An 18,692-nucleotide genomic window follows, 5' to 3' on the forward strand; every position below is an offset into this window, starting at 1 on the left:
GACACTTTCGCAGCTGTTGGTGCTGCCCTTTCCTGATACAGTTGCCGTTGCTCAGGAACGCCGCCGCCACCACCGTGCCTGTCGAGGAGCGCCCTCTCGGGACATGAACATGAAGCGAGTAAGAGTGGGACGATAATGGCGACAGCAACAAAGTGGTCCCTACTTTCGCTCAGTTGTTTCATTAACCATATTTAAGTACCACATACAACATGCCTAACGATGATATGTATTTTCAGTACGATGTTACGATGATGAGCTTCTGACACTGTAACAGCAACAACAACTACTTTTGCTGATGCTGCGGATCCTGTTGACATTACAGTGGCTCAACTGCGCAAACGTGAGAAGGCGGCGGTAGCGATGGTGGTGATGATGGGATAGCAACTCCCTCTGGTGGTGTGCATTTGGTCTTTTCAGCCACACTCCCTCGCATTCCCTTTCCTGGCTGCCGCTTCGGGACTCGATAGGCTGAGGAGGAAGCTGCTGATTCGCACTGTCTCCAGACCCTCCTCTGGGTGGCGCTGTACTTTAATGCAAGAATTTTCGAGTTGCTTTGATGATCGTGCATTTGTCTTGGGTCGTCAATGGTTTCCATTTTTTCAAACCCATTTTTTGTGGGAGACGTAATCTCGCCATGATATGCTTGTTTACGATAGTAATGACGAGAATGGCGCACACAGTGCGATCAGAGTAAGTGGCGTGTCTTTCCTGTGAGACCAAAACGTAGTTGATGGAAAAACGAAAAACCCACCCTGGATTTATTTACAGTGTTTTTTAAACGCATGCTGTCTACGCCTGTAGTCCAGCTAGCAAATCGTTTTCCTGTTGTTACCATTGGAATTATACCACGGAACTTTGTGACTTAATCATTGCAGAAGTGCAGAAGGACTCCAATGTTACATACAAGCGCATACGATTTCCGTAACACTGTGACTGCGTCGCAGTGACTGTAATTTGTGCTCCACAAGTAATTACCGCGCGAGTGCAATCAAATCAACCGATAACGCTGCTCCCATGCAGAGCAAGCCTTATATTCTCTATTACCTGGTTGTTTTTCTGTTGCAATAGTCAATGCCTTGTAGTGCAGGTGCGCTAGATACGATTGGAAACGTGCTCAAGCAACTGGCGGACTTAGTCATGCTACTTCAGGATTGCAGCTGCGGCGTCTGCAGTTGTTAACCGGCGGATGTTAAGCGAGCAGGTGGGTGAATATCATCGATGAACACGCTGAACAAATGATGATTTTCTTAATGTGATGTTCTTACAATCTACGATCTTGGCGTGTTCATATACAGCTTGTTGCGTAGCGAGTCTAAAGCCTATTTGGCGCGTACTTGTTATTAGTTACATTCTGCAATACACTATTCTTGCAAAACGTTCTGCTGGTTGCAACTTCAAGTGTTTGGCGGTATTGTTGCTTACTCTTCGGTTACAGCTGATTTTCCTTAAAAGGCTATTTTACACCGAAGCGTTTCTCCCGCGAAAGAAGTCATTACAATGAAGTTTACTCACTCGTCAAGAGGGATTACCCCGGAGGTCTATTGGTCCATCTGTCTGTTATTTATTTTTTTGCTGCCCCCTGGTGGCAAGTGGATGATTTGCCACTGATAGTACAGCTTTATTCTACGTACGTTTCCGGGCAAACTGTGTTACGACGCCCTGCAAGGAACAAGCGCGTGATGATGTAGATACAAACACGCACTTGTAGATGGGAGGAAAACTTTTTTGTTTGGCTCGATGAACCGTATATATCTAACGTAGGAGAGTATTCTCCTCTGTCTACTGTGGCGTCATTGTTTTTAATGATTGCGCATACATACGACGCAATATCATTTGACGCGATATGTATGCCTGACTTCCTGCAACGTAAACACTTGCGTGCGGATTAGCAACGAAATAGGTAGATACTTACTTTCACACCTATATCTGCTGAGGAAACGTTAGATAAAAAATGAAAATGGGCATATGAGTATTATTGTCTGCTCTGGAGCTTCATGCTATAAAGAAATAAACGGAAGACTTGACATAATAATATAACAGTATTGAAACAAAAAAATATCTGCAAATTCATCTAACTGGCAAGATTTTCCTCTTAATTTCTTTATACCTAAACTATCAATAAACAATTTCCCAAAGACTTTAGAGACTGCCATAATAACGTTATATAGAGACGTTTAATGAGGAATTGCTTCAATGATAATCTTGCTTGTTGCTTTTCAACGCTAAAGTTATGGTCAGCGATACATTTTTTACAAACTTTTTTGAAACCTTTAATGAATTTCGGGATGAATCTTCATAACAATATTTGATATTTTTTAGAAAAATCATATTTGGGTTTATTACTCCATCTGAAGCCTAAGATAAGCTATGCATCTAAGCCATCGATGACAGTGATGCATAGATTATCTTACGGATATAGTAGGTGGGTGTATCAAAGATTTCCAACTGAGTAACTGTGCATCGTGTCAGCGATGTGCGCCAGAGCTTTGTGTTGCATTGTTCTGGGTTATTTCTCGCATAGGCGCTGCCCTTTACAGTTGTACAGAGTGGGCTTGCCTGGCCTACGAGGCACACAAATGATGGTTTCCTTCATTAGCTTTTTCACTTCAAATATGCCGGATCTGTTCCACCTTTTGTTAGCTCGCAGCATTTCTTCATCAAACTCGTAACTTGTTATCCATGATTTATCCTATAGATATTACACTGTGACAGGCTCTGCAACGCCGAGAAGCAGGCCAAAAAATGCGCAGATTTTGTCTATCGATTAAGGAGTGGGAACCTTACTGGGAATTTCTCTGTAGATGTAGAGGATTCTTTACGGTTGCATATGATAAATCCAAATCTCAAGATATAACAGTCGCACTAATCGAAAGATCTTCTTCAAAAGATTGAATTTTCTTCGTCGTTATCAAGCAAAAAAAGTCATCCTAGGTACAAAGTATATTTGAGGTGTAAATACTTCGTACAACGTTTCCTGAACCAATCGATTCAGCTATGCTTTCCAAGGGCAGCACAAATTCCAGACATCTTTGTTATAGTTAGAGTTCTCTTAGTTAGAGTTTGAAGAAGAACATCGCAGGCGTCAGAAACTCACGACAGTAGTGCGCTTTGAATGCCCACACAATTGTTTCTATCAGCAAATTGAGTATTTTTTGGTGCGAATTTATTTGCAAAAGGATCAAGTAAAGCAAATTAGAGTTTTCTGTAGTATAATTAATATTAGTACTAACCGCTTCTAGTGTTTCAGAGGATGTTTTAGTCTTATAAGATAATAATATTTGCGCATTAAAAGGATACGGGTAAAAAGCGAACGCCATCTGCGGGTTTTGTGCCGCTATAGGAAAGTAAGCAAAGGCTAGAAAGGGCTAACCACAGTGGCAACGGAGATTCTTCAAAATGTTTCAGTGTCAAACGATGCCTGTCAGCGCAACAAACAGTACGTAGAGATATGTCGTTACGATAGATGTAGAGTCTTAAACACAAAATGAGAGAACGCGCTCGATAGCTTACTAAGTGATCAGTAGCTACCTTAAGCTGTGTCTCATCAAACTACTATTCTATTATGAAACTATGTTTCCTTCGTAATCTCCCTTATTTAAAGGTAGACTATCGACAAATACGTTATCAGGTAACACCGAAATTGGTTCAGTAGCTAGGACTTAATACGACAGAAAAAAGACTCGCCAAGGTAATGGCTGTATATTGCTAAGTAGCTCCCAATAATAGCGAAAACCATACATATATATATATACCACCTCACATATGTACAATTTCGATCAAAAGCCCTGAGACAATGAATATAAAATAGTGAGAACATAATCACTGGTTCTTCTATGGAGGTTTTCTGTAATCAAGGTCAAAGCAGAGGCCATGCGTAATATACACGAATAATACGCCAACTGTGAAAAAACGATAAAATGTTTTCCTACAGTATAAGGCTGTAGTACGTTTGCCACGCATTTCATGAACTCTGTCGTTAATCATTTTTCGATCCACGTGGAAACATGAAATTACTGGCTGAAAGAATGAAAGAAAGAATTTACATTTCCTGCCTCGCTCGCAGATACACACCTGCGTTCTTCTTTTTCTCTCATTGTGTTTAACGCAATGATACTTAATCGTGCTACGATGCTTGCTATGATAAAAAGGCGATGACATATATACTTCTCTGCCAGTAAATCAACAGAATAAGCAAAGGAGTCCAGCTGGAATAACGCTGATGTCCACTATCATCGCTTCTCCACTGCCGAGCAGACCGTTGTTGATTCTGAGAAGTTCGCGTTGCCAGCGATTGGTTACCCAGCCGACCGTTCACAGCCTCACTAGCAAGTGTTGGTCGGCTTGACTGCTGACGAAAGTTTGGTCGCTTACGATGAATTCGCACAAACCCACGAACAGCCATGAATGATGTTGAAATTATAAAAGAAATGTATTCGATCGGTTGACCCAGTCGATGTTGACTGAGTGAAATAGATATTTTCTTGCACAAAAGAAACTGGTTCGCTCGCAAAAGATTCACTTTATTTCCCGGCAGAGGCTAAAATCCCTAATGATATAGGCATCAGACCTCCGGAGCTAAAGTCCCCGATTCGCTTGACGGTAGCTTTAACACCGTAGTCAGATGCAACAGTTTCATGATTACTCACGAATGATACACTTCGATTAATTACTGTCAATCAGATCGATACCCCATAATTATGCTAAAGATTTCATTTTTAGCGTTGCTAACAGAGACAGACCAATTACGACATTTTGTTTTCAATAACTGTGCGATAGAACCCATGTAAGATTTTTACACTAGCTGATCAAATATGAACCAGAATCTTTAGCGTCATTGTAGTGAAGTATAGTTCTAGGTAGTAATTAGTATATTAGATCGAACTAATAGGACCGAAATTTTTTGTCGTTAATATCCTCGCAACCGAGACTAAATATTTTTGTTAGATAAACGGTTCCATTTGTAATGTATTTCTTATTTGTTAAGTTCCTTCATTTACTACCTTGTAGCTGTGATACTGTATAATTGATACAATATTTAGTACTTTGTTACGATTATAAGGCGAACATTCGCGAGTCTCAATTTGGTAATTGAAGTCCAACTTGTGCAACCGGTCGTTCAGGTTGGATTTTTTCAAAGCCGTGATGAACCTTCGATGTTCAATAGCATTTTAAACTTTTCGATTTTAGTTGTGACGCAATGTGGTAATGATTAAACTACTCCAAGGGATAGCGTACCATTATCTTTATTATTATCTATATAAAATTGCTGGGTAGTGCCCAATTTGAACTCTAAGGCTTCTACCCAGAGGAAGGACAGCAATAAACATATAATCATATTATATAAAATAACGGTATCTTAATAATTTAAGAGCCTTAAAAAATGTTGTCTAAGTGTCCAGGGGAACGAAAGTCGCCATAACTGAGTGATATATCATAACGGTTATATTGACAATGCCGCTCTGAGCAAAGGACTACCTTCATCACTAATGAGCGTTCAACGTTATTATTTCTCTGCCGGATACCGATGTATGCCAATGAATCGGTGTTCGCTGTTTATTGATTGACACACAACTCCGCTAATCCATTGCCGCTGGCATCACTTTGTCTACCTTCACGTTGCCTCTTTTATTTCCCAGCAATTGTTTGGATTACTTTTGGCTAGAGCATGACCTACCAACATCGGCTTTTGTAGCATACACTGTTATGCTGCTCTGAGAAGGTGTCATCATCATGTAATTGTTATAAGAAAAACAACAGCTGTGACGAATATTAACACACGTATGTATTCATTTTTTATCAATTTCATTATATATTCATTACTATCAATTTTCAGTCTGTTTTGGAAGTTTTCTGCTATCGCAGCAACAGTAGAGCAGCAGTGTTTTGATTAATTTTACAGACGATTATATATTTTTATAGAACAGTTAAGTAGATTGATACTTCACAGTTCTCCTTAGATTACTAAGTTATGGAATGATATTGAGGAGTTGGCATTTACGCACTATTAAGTATCACTTAAGTGTCCCTGTTCACGAAAAGAAAAAAAATAGTGGAAATCCAGATTGTTAGTATTTCTAGTTGGTTCTAGTATCTAGCTAAGTATACGCGTTAGTGGACTTGAACCACAAATTCGCTAGGCCTAAAATAGGATTCAAATACTGTTTTAGAATAGAAGGTGAAAAAGTTGTAACTATGGGAAGTTGCTGATCACCTTGCCGCATAATAGATCGCTTGAAGAAAGCCCAGATTAGTTCAGCAAAACGGCTTAACGTGCCTTGAGCAACACCGAACTCGATAATCGAAGGAAAAATGTTTCTAGAACTCTTGCTATGTTTTACTTGGCTAAGCCATGGCCGACATTTTCTATGCGCCGAAGATATTATAGAAACGAAAACCACGGGATGAATGCGCGTATCTCGAGTGTCACAAACAAATACTTGGAAATTCTAATCCGTTTCATAAGTAGGCACATTAGTGTTAGCCTAGATGGCCAGCCTGAGAAGTTGTGCTGTCTAGATTTGTACACATGACCATTTGACTTGAGTGCACGTTTGTACACTTGATAATATCAGTACGGACAATGCTATCCGTGACGCAGCACTAATTCTAAACAACAATGTTAGTATATTTCCGAAAACGATTTATGACTTGGAAATATTTATCACATTGTGTACGAAACAAGCTAGAAAGATCTTATAATTAAAAGGTATTTTAAAAGGGATTTTATCAAAAGAGATACTAGAGCCATACGAATTATAGGCCTATGGCGATGGTTTATTACTGGCTGATTTACTCGTCCGTGTTTATCAACTTGTTGCCTAATCGAATAAAAGGAAGGAGAGCCTTGAAAATTGTGCGTGTGACATTTTACGTCTGAATTAGGACAGACCAACTGGTGTCGGAGATCGGTTCTAATAGATGGGTAAGTTTGTCCACGCTGCGTACTTTCATTTGCGTCATGTTATGCATTAAATTTCGCAATCAAATAACTATTATGAGTTGCTAAAAAAAAGAAACGATCTTTTTCCTCACGTATATATGTATTATGATAGTTCTGAGGGCCAATTAAATACCATTCAGCTTGACAATAGAAGAAAAATGTCACAGCTACTTTTGGTGTTTAATACGAGAGCAACACCCTCCCTGTTCCTTCGATTTTATCAATTTAGATCACACGAAATTGACGTTAACGTAGCGTAAAAGACCTTTAGAGCAAAACAGCCAGATTCGCATGACCTACCCTTTTAAGAATTAATTTGCTAACCATTTTCGTGTAACAATGACGGTGCTATCAAGTTAGTTAGTTTTAGTGAAAGCTATCCTGCTTAAAGCAAAAACAATAACGCTGTAATAACATATCCAGAAAATGAATGGGTAATAACAGGTTAGGGTAAGAACAAACGCAATGGCTACCGTGGTCAGCACGAAGACGTTGTTTGAAGACGTACGTATAATCGTTCGAGATGGCAGAGTTCGCGTTTGACCTTTCTGCTAATTTTCTTTCGGCACTATCCGCGTGTTATCAACAACTCTTGATCGTCGACCGTCGAAGCTGTCGCTGAATCTGAAAGAAGAACCGTGATATCAACGATTACTGTTGCCATCGTCGGTATGGCTCAACAGCGGAGGGGCCCGCGTGCAACACCACTTGCACCCCGGGGCACCAGTGGGTGTGGCTGATTTCGTACTAAACAAGAAGATTTCGAGTCGGTCGTACTGACAATACGACATCGGCGCCGAATAGGAAGTTCGCGCAATATTACGAATAGCCCTTCCAGAGATAAGCAAAGTGGATCATGAGAGTTGCAAGATAAAACAGCGACCGAGATAACAAGATATCGTCTCCGGCTTGCGCCTGGACGATCATACTAATCTAACGGACTGATCGGAAGTGATTCAGCGATCGATCATGAAAGAACGACTATCGATAAACGTAGGCTATAAAGAACTAATCAGCAACTAAGCACATACATAATCGTTGACTAACTCTCTAAAAACAATAATAAAAATTCTTTCACTACGTTCGTGGAAATGTTCGCGTGGCGCATTTAGCAGTCTGCGATTATATCGTACGTGACATTACTGCCAAGCTTCTCGATCAACTAAAGGACAGATCGTTTTAATGCGTTTAGAATAGAGTTCATATGTCTTAGATTTTAAGCTACTGAGTTTTGACACGCCGCTTTTGTTGCAATTATGCAGCTGGTCATCATAAATACAATGATTATTTCGCAGAAATTTCCGGAATTTGGAGGGAACTCCGTGCTGTCAGTGTTACTTGAGGTGCATAGGCCTAGCTGATCGGGTGTTCGCTATGGGCTACTGTAATTCACATTAGGAGGCGCGTGACCACGAAGCCGCGCGCGCAGGTCACGATCACTCTAGTATTGTTGAAAGGCACTCTGAAGCCAACAGCCCGATGCCGGCCAAAAAAAAACATGCTTCTTAAGCTTAACTTCGCAGCTTTCAGAGGGTATTACCTAAAATATTTGGCAATACTATCCGCTGCTTCTACAGCAACATTGTACCTGTTTGTTCTAAAAAGAAATTTAGTACTATTTATCGTAAGGAGTGGCATACTTTGTTACGCTATAAAAGTAAAATCTTTTTGTTGATTTTTTGTTTCTCTTAAACAACTACCTCATATTTTTGCCCTTGTTGTTATTATTATTTTGTTGCTATTATTTGTCACAGGAACCAAGACGCCATTCCTTGACAGATATATCCATTTCCTCACAACATGCCCGGCTTCAGTTGATGAGATATATTGCTTCTTGCCGGCCCGTCGCGGTCCGTAAAAATCCACGTATCTTTTGCTAAACTGATCTCTCAGCCCTGCCTCTACGAGTGTCTTATGTGCAAGATAGGAAAGACATTTTGTTCCCTTTCTATAGTCGAGATTCTCAGTTGAAATTCCCCTGGCGATAGGCCTCGGCTGATTGCGGTCTTAGCATCGTTTTCAGGGCTTGTTGTCGAGTGAGTCAGTGGTCGAGGGCGAAGATACGAGTAATTTGGAAGGACCGGACAACAGAAGCAATTTGACAATCATTTTTTTCATCGACTTTTCTACTGCTATCGGCATTTCTTACCGAAGCATACTCATGCCTAGCCTCAAATTTGTATTCAATAGGCCACATGTTATGTTTTGTTAGCAGAGTGCTGTCCTCTAAGTAGAAGATAAGCAGTATTATTGTTGTCTACCAAGTCAAGCAGATCGCATTCAGATTTCCTGCTAGCAACATAATGTTTTGATAGATGGCACTAATGTTCCTTTATCAGACCATCTGAATTTGAGCCTAATGTTGACCTTTTCTGCATTTGCAGGCTCGTAAAACGCGATAATATAGTCCAATGAAAATACTGGCGATTTAAAGCAACGTCAGATGCCGAGAGCATTGTAGGGTTGCTTCCTGTGCTTTTTTTGACATCACTGAATCTTTCCTAGTGGAAGCACTTGCTTCTTGGAAAGGAGCATTAATTTTATTCAGCACGAGCAAATCTAACCTATTTTTTTTAACAGGTTCGCAAATACATCGATATCAGACTAAGCGTAGCTTCACCCTGATTTTAGCAACGTTTCATAAGTGATCCGCACCAGTAGCTACTGTATAATTTACCATAGCAGTTTGCGAGTGCATCTACCTTTCGTGATTTACGCATGACACATTTCGATATCTGAGTGGCTGCATCTTATAATAATTCGTCTCGACTGAATCGACGGAAGAAACAAAACAAATTTTTCTGAGGGGTTCAAAATAAATTTCCGGAACAGTAGTCTACTGTCGCCTTAGAATTACTTATTTTAAAATGTCTAGTTAGTTATTGGTGTAAGAAAGTTACTAGTTCTAATATATGCTATCGGTTTTAGTGTCCTGTGCATCAAGTGATTGTTGATGATGTTAACTGAGCAATTTTCCTTTGATAGGGACCAGGAAGTGGAACGATTACCGAGTTACCGCCTGAGAGCACCATGTTGATTTCTTTGTGAAATTTAATTGTTTCCGTGATAAAAGCATATTTTATGCAGTTGCTGTTCCGACTCGTGTCTTAAACTTCACTTGTCTGCAATTAATTGAATGAGGTATTCGCAGTTCTCACGGACATTTTCGCTAACAGCGGTCGAAGTAAGGGTAGGCCTTAATTCGAATTTATTTAAAATATTGTTTTTACTTTTGGATGCCTGTGAAGTACGGACAGCTCGAATTTACCCTCTATAAAAGTACAGTGGATATGCGACAAACATAAGTTGCTATAGGATAACGCTTAAGCATTACAATAGACTGGCATTGCATTTAAACGAGGCCAAAAAATACATCGTTATGGGCTTGATGTAAAGGTTTGCGTAAAGTTTTCATGACCTCTACTTGCTTCTACACAATGAGTAGTGCTTGCTTGAATTAAAAACGCGCTCTGTGGGAAGACCAGTTACGAGAGACGTTGATTACGAGTCAACTTGCACTTCGAAGTACATCGTTTCAGAATTTAGTGGCAAAATGACTCAAATAGAAACTTCAGTTGGAGGCCAATAAGTCAGCGCTCTTTCAGCAGGGGCGAATCAGAGTTTTTCTATCAGTTAGTTCGTTCGTTTACTTAGCGGGTAATTAGAGTTTAGCTTGATCGGGCAAAAATACTTGTAACTACTCACGACAAGTTAACATCTATGCACTTCGCTTAAGAATGTGTCTGTGAGAGTGCAGACTTTGTAGTAAGAGTCAATCATACATTACAGGCGAAACAAGCTTCATTTTACTTCTTTTAGGTACGTGATCGCAAATTAGCCATGCTTCGTATCGATGCACACCCAAAACAGCATGCCTTGAAGTTTTGTGGGACTACCATGTCTCTTAACTTCTTCTGGGTCGAAATACGTTGAAAGTAGCAAGGGCAGTAATATTTGGCAGAGACTTTTCAGTGGCAGATCGTTCGCTAAGCAGCAGTTACCAGATGATTATTTTTCCATGCACCTTAAGAGCTGTGAAAAAAAACAAGTAAGGTATGAGAAGTTGAGTTGTTGGGAAAATTAAATAGTGTCCAGCACTGCATTGAAATATATAGCGATATAAAAACACACGTGATCAGACAAACTCAATAAGGCCGTGTTTAACGCTTCAGAAGTTTCTGTGCTTTGCGACCTGAGAACGTTTTATGGCCTGTTAAGGATCTCGATTATTCTATAGCACACGTCTGTTATGAAAGAATATACTACTCATGACCGAACTACTTAACTTACGGCGTAACCAGTATGATGATTACTGATGTATGCCCTCTCCTTACTTTAGGCTAAAAATATGCTTTGGTAGTCTTAAAAAATTTTCAAACGTTCGCGCTACGCACCATTTCAGATAGTACTAGAACATTTAGCTGTCCAGATCAGTGTTGTGCCAAACGTTCTAGAATTTTTAAAAGTTAGAGAAGCAATTCAAAAGCCTATCAGAGAAATCGTGCCAGTCACTAGACAACAACGACACAAAGATGGCGAGTTCGCGTCGTCTGGCAGTCGAATCATTGGAATGAAAACATTAGTTAACGGTAGATACGATTTTGTTTTCTGGCTACATTTTACTTCTTTTAGGTAGAATTCGAATTGAAGTTCGTTTAACCATTGAGCGGTACTAAGGATTGGTTTAGATGGTGATTTCGGCACGCTTAGTCTAGAATGACTACGGACGTGAAAATTTCTGGTAGACGCAGTCCACGCTATTTTAATCGGAGAGGACCTGAACCACCAAAACGTTTCGTTCGGTAATAACGTGAAGACCCCAGTAACTCGACATCGTGTTATGACACCTGTCTAGAAAGTATGATGCGCCCGACAACAACGACATATATGACCCGATAGTCACCATTTATCAAATAGTTCCTGTACGGATGATGCAAATAACCGTCCCGATTGGTTTATATAGAAGCAATAGGAGTGCCTTGTTGGTGCATAACGAGCACAAAGCACGTGTTCTAATAGCTTGTACGTGCAGCTAGTCTCAACAAATTGTTATTTCAAATTGTGTTTGCAGGCCCATCTATTCAGACATGCACTGCTTACATAGCTATCCACAGTCCAAAAATGATAACACTCACAATATGTAGTGGGCTGTTGAGGCAGTTGGCTTTTACCTATGTCGGAGAAGAAGCTGTACAAAACATATTGAATATAAGTTATTCATTTTGACAACGCATGAACACTCGAAGATATCTCCCGACGATTCTCTGCTATAGCTTCCCTAAAGATCCTCCCTGTCCATCATAGCTTTGATTGGGAAACCATAGCTTTATGCTCATTTACCGTCCCTGCTCTTGTCTTGACGGCCGCGGCAAGCTTGACCTTTGAGTGATTCACGCAGCGAATATATCGGACCATCGCTGACCAAATGCAGTACCAATGAGAAGAGAGAGCCCGCGCTGTGGCGTCACTCCAGCCCCTTTTAGCGCCCAGTTGTTTTCTCGACCCTCGAAAATTACGTGCCCTCAGCTACAGACACCACGGTGCAACCGTGGACATGCTACCTCGTTAAACACGCTCGTTCAGCACAGACAAACGACAGTTGTAATAGGTACCGCACAAAAAACGGCTGTTTTTTGTTTGTATTTTTTATCATATATAAATTACTCGTTACAATTGAGCTATAAAAGAAAGAGAAAAGTGTCATCCAACCTATCCTGGTTGGCACTGAACTATTAGGTATTGCATACCAATCGTTCTTTTGAATCAATAAAAGCGCTATGAAGAATAACATGTAAAAGGCCAGCTAAGAAAGCCATGGAACTTTATCAGAGCAGCAGTATCTTAATTTCCAATAAATACCTTTGCCTATAGGTTATGACAGATCATCACAGGGATATCGTGTTTGTTTTATTAGGGACATAATTATCGGTTCTTTTCTATCTGGAATTAGTTGTTATTGGCTGTATAGTTGAAATGTTAGAAGAGGCAGCGACCGGCAGACAAAGACGATTTATAGCACCGTGAAGCCTTTCTATTCTCGAGTTGCTTAGATATGCAGTTGAGATATATCTACTGCAGTACGTTTGGTCCAGGTGAGGTTAGGTAAAAATGTGAACGCTTGAAGTAAGTACGAAGGGTTAAGAATCCGTTTGAGCCAAGAAGACCGATCATTAAGTAACTTACAATGATTACTTATGAATATATTATGAAACAACATTGTCTTGTGTTAATGTACTACGAAATGTCGTATGAACGAAATGAAAACGTAGTGAGCCTATCGGCTCCGGCCACCTCTACGCCGTCATTCCCTTTGCAGTTGTGAACAAAACGTGATATATTACAGCGACCTATTTTACGTATTGATGTCTGCATATAGAATGCTCTCTAAATGAGCTGAAGAAACAGACCAGCTTGATTTACGCCGCATCTAAAAGTAACCGAATCTGCACTTGTTCTGTATTTCCTCATCGAGGATCGTTCGGAACAATATAGAAGCAGCGGGCATTTTGTGAAAATTAATATTAAACTGTAGGGTACGAAGCATCTACAGCAGCTGATGCTGCTCTAATTCTCGAATTCGTATAGATAGCGAAAGCAATTTCACGCGAAATTCTAACTCCTAAACGATTTACCAAGATCACTGGGGAAATGATCGCATCGTTTGACTATATTAGTTAGCTTCTTTGTGAGAGCGTATAACCGTACAGCTTTAAGAAAAAATAGTTGGCTAGACAGTACGTAAACACCGTATAATTTCAAGCATTCCCTTTCAGAATTGGAGGTATCATTGATTTCAACTCGAAAAGACCCATCGAATAGCTTCCGATCATGTTCATAAAGCTATAATCAATCCCCAGCTCAATAAACGTCACAATTAACAAGCCGTAACGAACTCGATATGAAGCCTTAAGGAAACCGACGTCGATTCAGTATAATTCCCTGCAATGATTTTTATATGCTGGCTTAGATTATGTCTTGCTTGTAGTTTACCCTTCACGAACTCATGTTGGGTAATGTTACAATACCACGTCTCGATATTCAGTAAGTCAAACGTGACCAACTATGGTTTTTTTCAACTAGACAGGGAATAGACTCTTGCGCTACTGAGCGCTAATTCTCTCCAGAAGATCTAATACCTTTCTTGTGCACTGACGAAGCCATTGAAAGAGGCCAGGAAAGAGGCGACCTTCATGGGATAGAGTCATCTGAATTGTACCGTTTATTCAATGATTTCATGTTCAGTATGCCATAGTCGATTTCGTTAAATCTACTGTAATCGACCATGCGACCTCTACAAAAACTGTGATCGGAACAGAATCGGCAAAATGTAAATCTGACAGTAAATTGACAGAAATCAAAAAGTAGAAAGACAGCCTCAATTAAAATTACCCAAATTATAGGGGTTAGAAATTTGCGTTTCTTAAATTTGAGTTATTAATACATTTTTAAAGAAGAATAAAAAAGAATTCAAGAAAATCAAAACAAGTTGTCGCGTAAAAAAACAGCCTAGAATATTTCAATTAAAAAAAAAAAAAAAAAATGAAGAATCAATACGTATCGAGGCTACAAGTATTCTTTGTGTGCTTTTTTCCAGATATCTATTGGTTTACTTATTTCGGTCAAACGATGTATGGCTGATATATACTGATGTGTTGTATTCATATGTTTTATAACTTCCAGGAAACCCCGCCTTGTTTAGTATAAGCGAGGTGTAGAAACGTTGTCTTCGTCTCAGTATGTTCAGGAAACCCGTAACGTCCATTAGACCCCCGGACACGCAGTCATCAGGCGAAATAGAAGGTGGCGAAGAAAACGGTTCAACCAAAATAACGCGTCCCCAGCCAGCCGTCGTTTCTACTATCAATACAGCGGTTTCTAGAGTAAACGGCACCGCCATTTACTCAAATACAATCGACAACGACGAAAGAATCGAAGATATTTACGCGTCAATTCCGGTGACCAATATAACCACCGATACAGGTAAAGAACAAAGGAACCTATTTACTTAATGCATTTCGTTCTCGCTTAGTACGTAAGTTGTTACGTGCGTAATTCTATTGGTAATAAGCAGCTTTGAAGCGGCAATACGTTGATCCGGTCTGCTAGTATGTTACATGATCGGCAAAACGGTGGGTGGCTTCTAAGTTGGAAGCCACCCGCTGCTTCTTAATGCCTTTAAAAAGTTATTTATTCCGGTTGCCCCTACGTCGTGGTGTTGTTTAGAATGCGGACAAACGCAGCAGGAGTTCCTTGGACAGTCCTTGAAACCATCCATACAGACGCTCACTTTTCCAGCAATTAGTAGAATAGAACGATGCAATCACGCTCGAATGTATAAAATTCGATTTCGGGGATGATTTCGTGCCCAGCACGGTATCGTTCATATTTTCTAGAAATTGACCATGGCTGTACGGTTCGAAATTGACAAGAGCAGTTTGCTTTCTATGTATGGCTGTTATAGTTCTAATCTTAAATAGTAGTATTAAATTATATATCTATTTCTTTGTGTATCCATCAATCGATAAGTGTAAAGCTTACACAAAGCACATGTTCCACAGCTGAACTGAACATAATGACTGTGACATCTGTGCCTGAAGTCTGAGCATCCGGTTCGGGTGTCGCTACCTACGAACCGGCGAACTCGTCCTAAACATATGAATAGGCTATACGCGCTATATAGGCTATACGACAATACAGGGTAAATGCACAGTATACGAGGGTCATGGTAGGCAGTATTTTTCGAGAGAATGAACGCGTCACCTCATCTATTTGTCATTTATGACTATTTTTATTCAAACACTGTGCGGCAGAGTCAGACCTATGTTTCTGTGCATACCTAACCACATGTTTATTTGTCAGTTCGTAACGCTCACATTGTTAAATCGCGCGACAAGGACGCTAACAGGGTTAGCTTGCTAAATCAGTTTCATAAGCTACACTTTCTCCTCCAACCACGTAATAATTAGTGACAGCAGAACGAAGTCCACTTAGGGATGAAGTGTTCGCTAATCGGAGCGCATCATAACAATGGTTTTATCATTTTATAATCCTCCTTCTATTGAGTGCGACAAAAAGCCTTTTTAATAGTTGGCTTTTAGCTGCCTCCTTTGACAGGTAGCGGCACCGCTGTTTAGCACTATTTCAAAAAGCCGAAATGGGGAGTGGGGCTCGATCTAGAGGAGTTAAATAGGAAAATAGACGACTGTAATATATTCATTGTCCTTCCAATTACTGATTGGATTTTACTGCATGACCAGAGTATGCCTCTCACGCCTAAATTTCAATTTACACCATTCTCCTGTGTTCCTTATGCTAGTAAGAAAACCCGTTAGCATCGCGTCGTTGCAGGGTCGATTTGGAAATGTTACAAGAGTGAAAACAAAATAAATAGAGCAAGCGGTAAGGGATAAGCTCCGCATATATCGATCTGTGTATCATTACCAGAACATGTTAACTGTAAAGCACTGTAACACAAACGGAGATATAGTGACTTCCAACAACCTGATGGCCTGCGTACCTTTTTCTGGGCGTCGTAGTTAAGAGCTGATATTTTTCCCTGGCACAGGGGCTTCGTCCTGAAAACGAACAGGCCAGAACGATGGTTCGGATTTCTGCAGTTAAAGAGTTTCATTTTGAACGTTGAGCTTTTTTTTCTCTTGCAAAATTGCAACGTTTCTACGGATTAGGAGAAAAACCGGACACGTTCTTAGGTAAGGGACAAAAAAAGGACAAGGGTTCTTAGGTAATCTGCTTATACACCAAATACATAGTTCTTTAAATTTCGAATTATTTACTTAGTGCGAATAAAAGGCTATTTTTAAAGAGGAACTACCCAATTCTGGTCTGGCTAATCTATGAAGGACACAAACTGTCCGGTACAACGACTATACGAATTTATAGGAGTCACGAGAAGGTAATAGAGAACTCCTTCGGGAATCACAGTTTATGATCAGCAGCCTCCTAAACGGCTAACTAAACATTTCTATCTATTACCATTCTCGTTATCGGACGAGCCATATACTATGTTATTTTTCCAAAAGCTCAGAATTTAGCTTTTAGTTTCCAACAGTTTTTTTTTTTTTTAACTCTTTGGCTCGTGATTGTAGCCTAGGTATAATGCAGACGTCATGTTCGCGAAGTTACACAAGAAATGCTTTATATATTTCAAATAAGTCGACTTCACGCTTGAGGTAGCGAAATATCTATAACATATTCCAACGAAATAAGATATCGTACTATAATTTCGTTTGGCCCTTAATTGGTTTCGGTAATTTTGCCAAAAGAAAGCGCGACTCAAGACAGCTCTTAGAAAGACACAAAGTGAATACGTTTTCAACAGGCACATTACGTTCAGGGCCAACGTCCTTAGATATACAATACAAATTTGCGGTTGTATTCTTCTAGAAATTAGCTTCTCGATGCAGTTTACTCCGTGCTTGGATCCCTTTAGGTGTCGAAATGCTCTGAGCAAAAATGTCCAACTGGCTACCTTCCGACAAACTCCAGAAGGGCTAAACATTACGAAAATATAACGCCTCAGCCGCTTTGTTGTTGAAATCGTGTTGAAATGCCTCATATTTGAAACAAAGCCTTCCATCAGACAGAATTTCAAACGCACTGAAGCAAGGGAATCCGCAAACGTGTTACAGGAACACTGTGGCCGGTTAATTTGTAGAATTATTTAAGAATAGATTAACTAGAAATAAATGTCTTTGTTCTTTTTTTTCAACACCCCAGTCTATCTTCCTATACGCACAAGTCCTCGAAATCACTCCTCTCTTCGGATATAGTAGCAGGGACTTGATCCGATTAGGAGTCTAACCGTGGTGGGCTTTGCTGGATTTATCTGGGTTTTTTCAACAGGCCTAGGAAATGAAAGCAATTCTACAAGCAGCTTTTAATATTAATAATAGTTCATTATTCTCCAAAATTCCTTATTGTTTGTTATTAACTATTATTAATTCCTAGTAATAATTTTTGCGCTGAGATTTGAATCAGCATGACAGTATGGTTGTTATTTACGGTTACGATTGTAACGTACTCAAAGGGATGTTTATTAGCCAGCCATAGCACGCTGCCTCTGACAGACATTCGTTGCACACAGCTCTCACCATTGTACTACACATTCAATATTCGAACACACAGGAAGTTAGAGAGGATTGGGGAAGTGTTCATTTGAAATTCGCAATTGGGTACCAGTCGAAACACACTGCTTTACTGAACTGGAAGTTGCAAAATACTAAACACAATTAATCGTTTGAATTTACACTTTTCAGGCAGAAGCCGCCTACAAACGTGCGTCATTTCTGCAGGAGGAACTAAGAGCGGACCTCTACCAGAAGCTCCGTTAGAGCTTCTCGCTGAGATCCAACGAGAATTGCCCGTCTATTTTCGAAATCACGATAGTGAAAAGCACTACGGCGTATTCGCGAGACAAAACTCGGAACAGTTCAGGGACACCGACTCGATCAGGAAAGTAACTGAAATCAGTAGAGCTCGTCATATTCATACATCATATTGTTGCCTTTTATTAATTTCGTCTAGTCGAAATGCGCCCGATCACGATAATGATTATTATTATTTTACGTATAGAAGTCTATTGTGCAAGATCTAATCAGCCCGAGCTGCCCGAACTAAACGTGACTGGATCACTCCATCAATGGCTGGATAATAGTGCCCTGGCATGGGAACTGATGATGGCGACCAGTTTTTGTAATAACAATAATCCAATAACTAACTACGATGATGAATT

General features: G+C 40.0%; 1 protein-coding gene across 6 annotated transcripts in view; it reads left to right on the top strand.

Annotated features, from left to right (window-relative positions):
- The first annotated feature begins 403 nt into the window (after positions 1 to 403).
- Positions 404 to 18,692, top strand: part of LOC111269655 (uncharacterized) — a 63,564-nt gene continuing 45,275 nt past the window's right edge. For all 6 annotated transcript variants that reach the window (XR_015314666.1, XM_086972184.1, XM_086972185.1 and 3 more), the window contains exons 1-3: positions 404 to 1,201; positions 14,621 to 14,920; positions 18,217 to 18,408. Coding sequence is in view for 5 of the 6 variants with exons in the window: in XM_086972184.1 (XP_086828310.1) it covers positions 14,677 to 14,920; positions 18,217 to 18,408 (436 nt within the window). In the remaining variant the exon portion in view is untranslated. The remainder of the gene's footprint in view (positions 1,202 to 14,620; positions 14,921 to 18,216; positions 18,409 to 18,692) is intronic.

The sequence above is a fragment of the Varroa jacobsoni genome, unplaced genomic scaffold, assembly GCF_002532875.2.
Source record: "Varroa jacobsoni isolate VJ856 unplaced genomic scaffold, vjacob_1.0 scaffold_1403, whole genome shotgun sequence".
Lineage (NCBI taxonomy): Eukaryota > Metazoa > Arthropoda > Arachnida > Mesostigmata > Varroidae > Varroa > Varroa jacobsoni.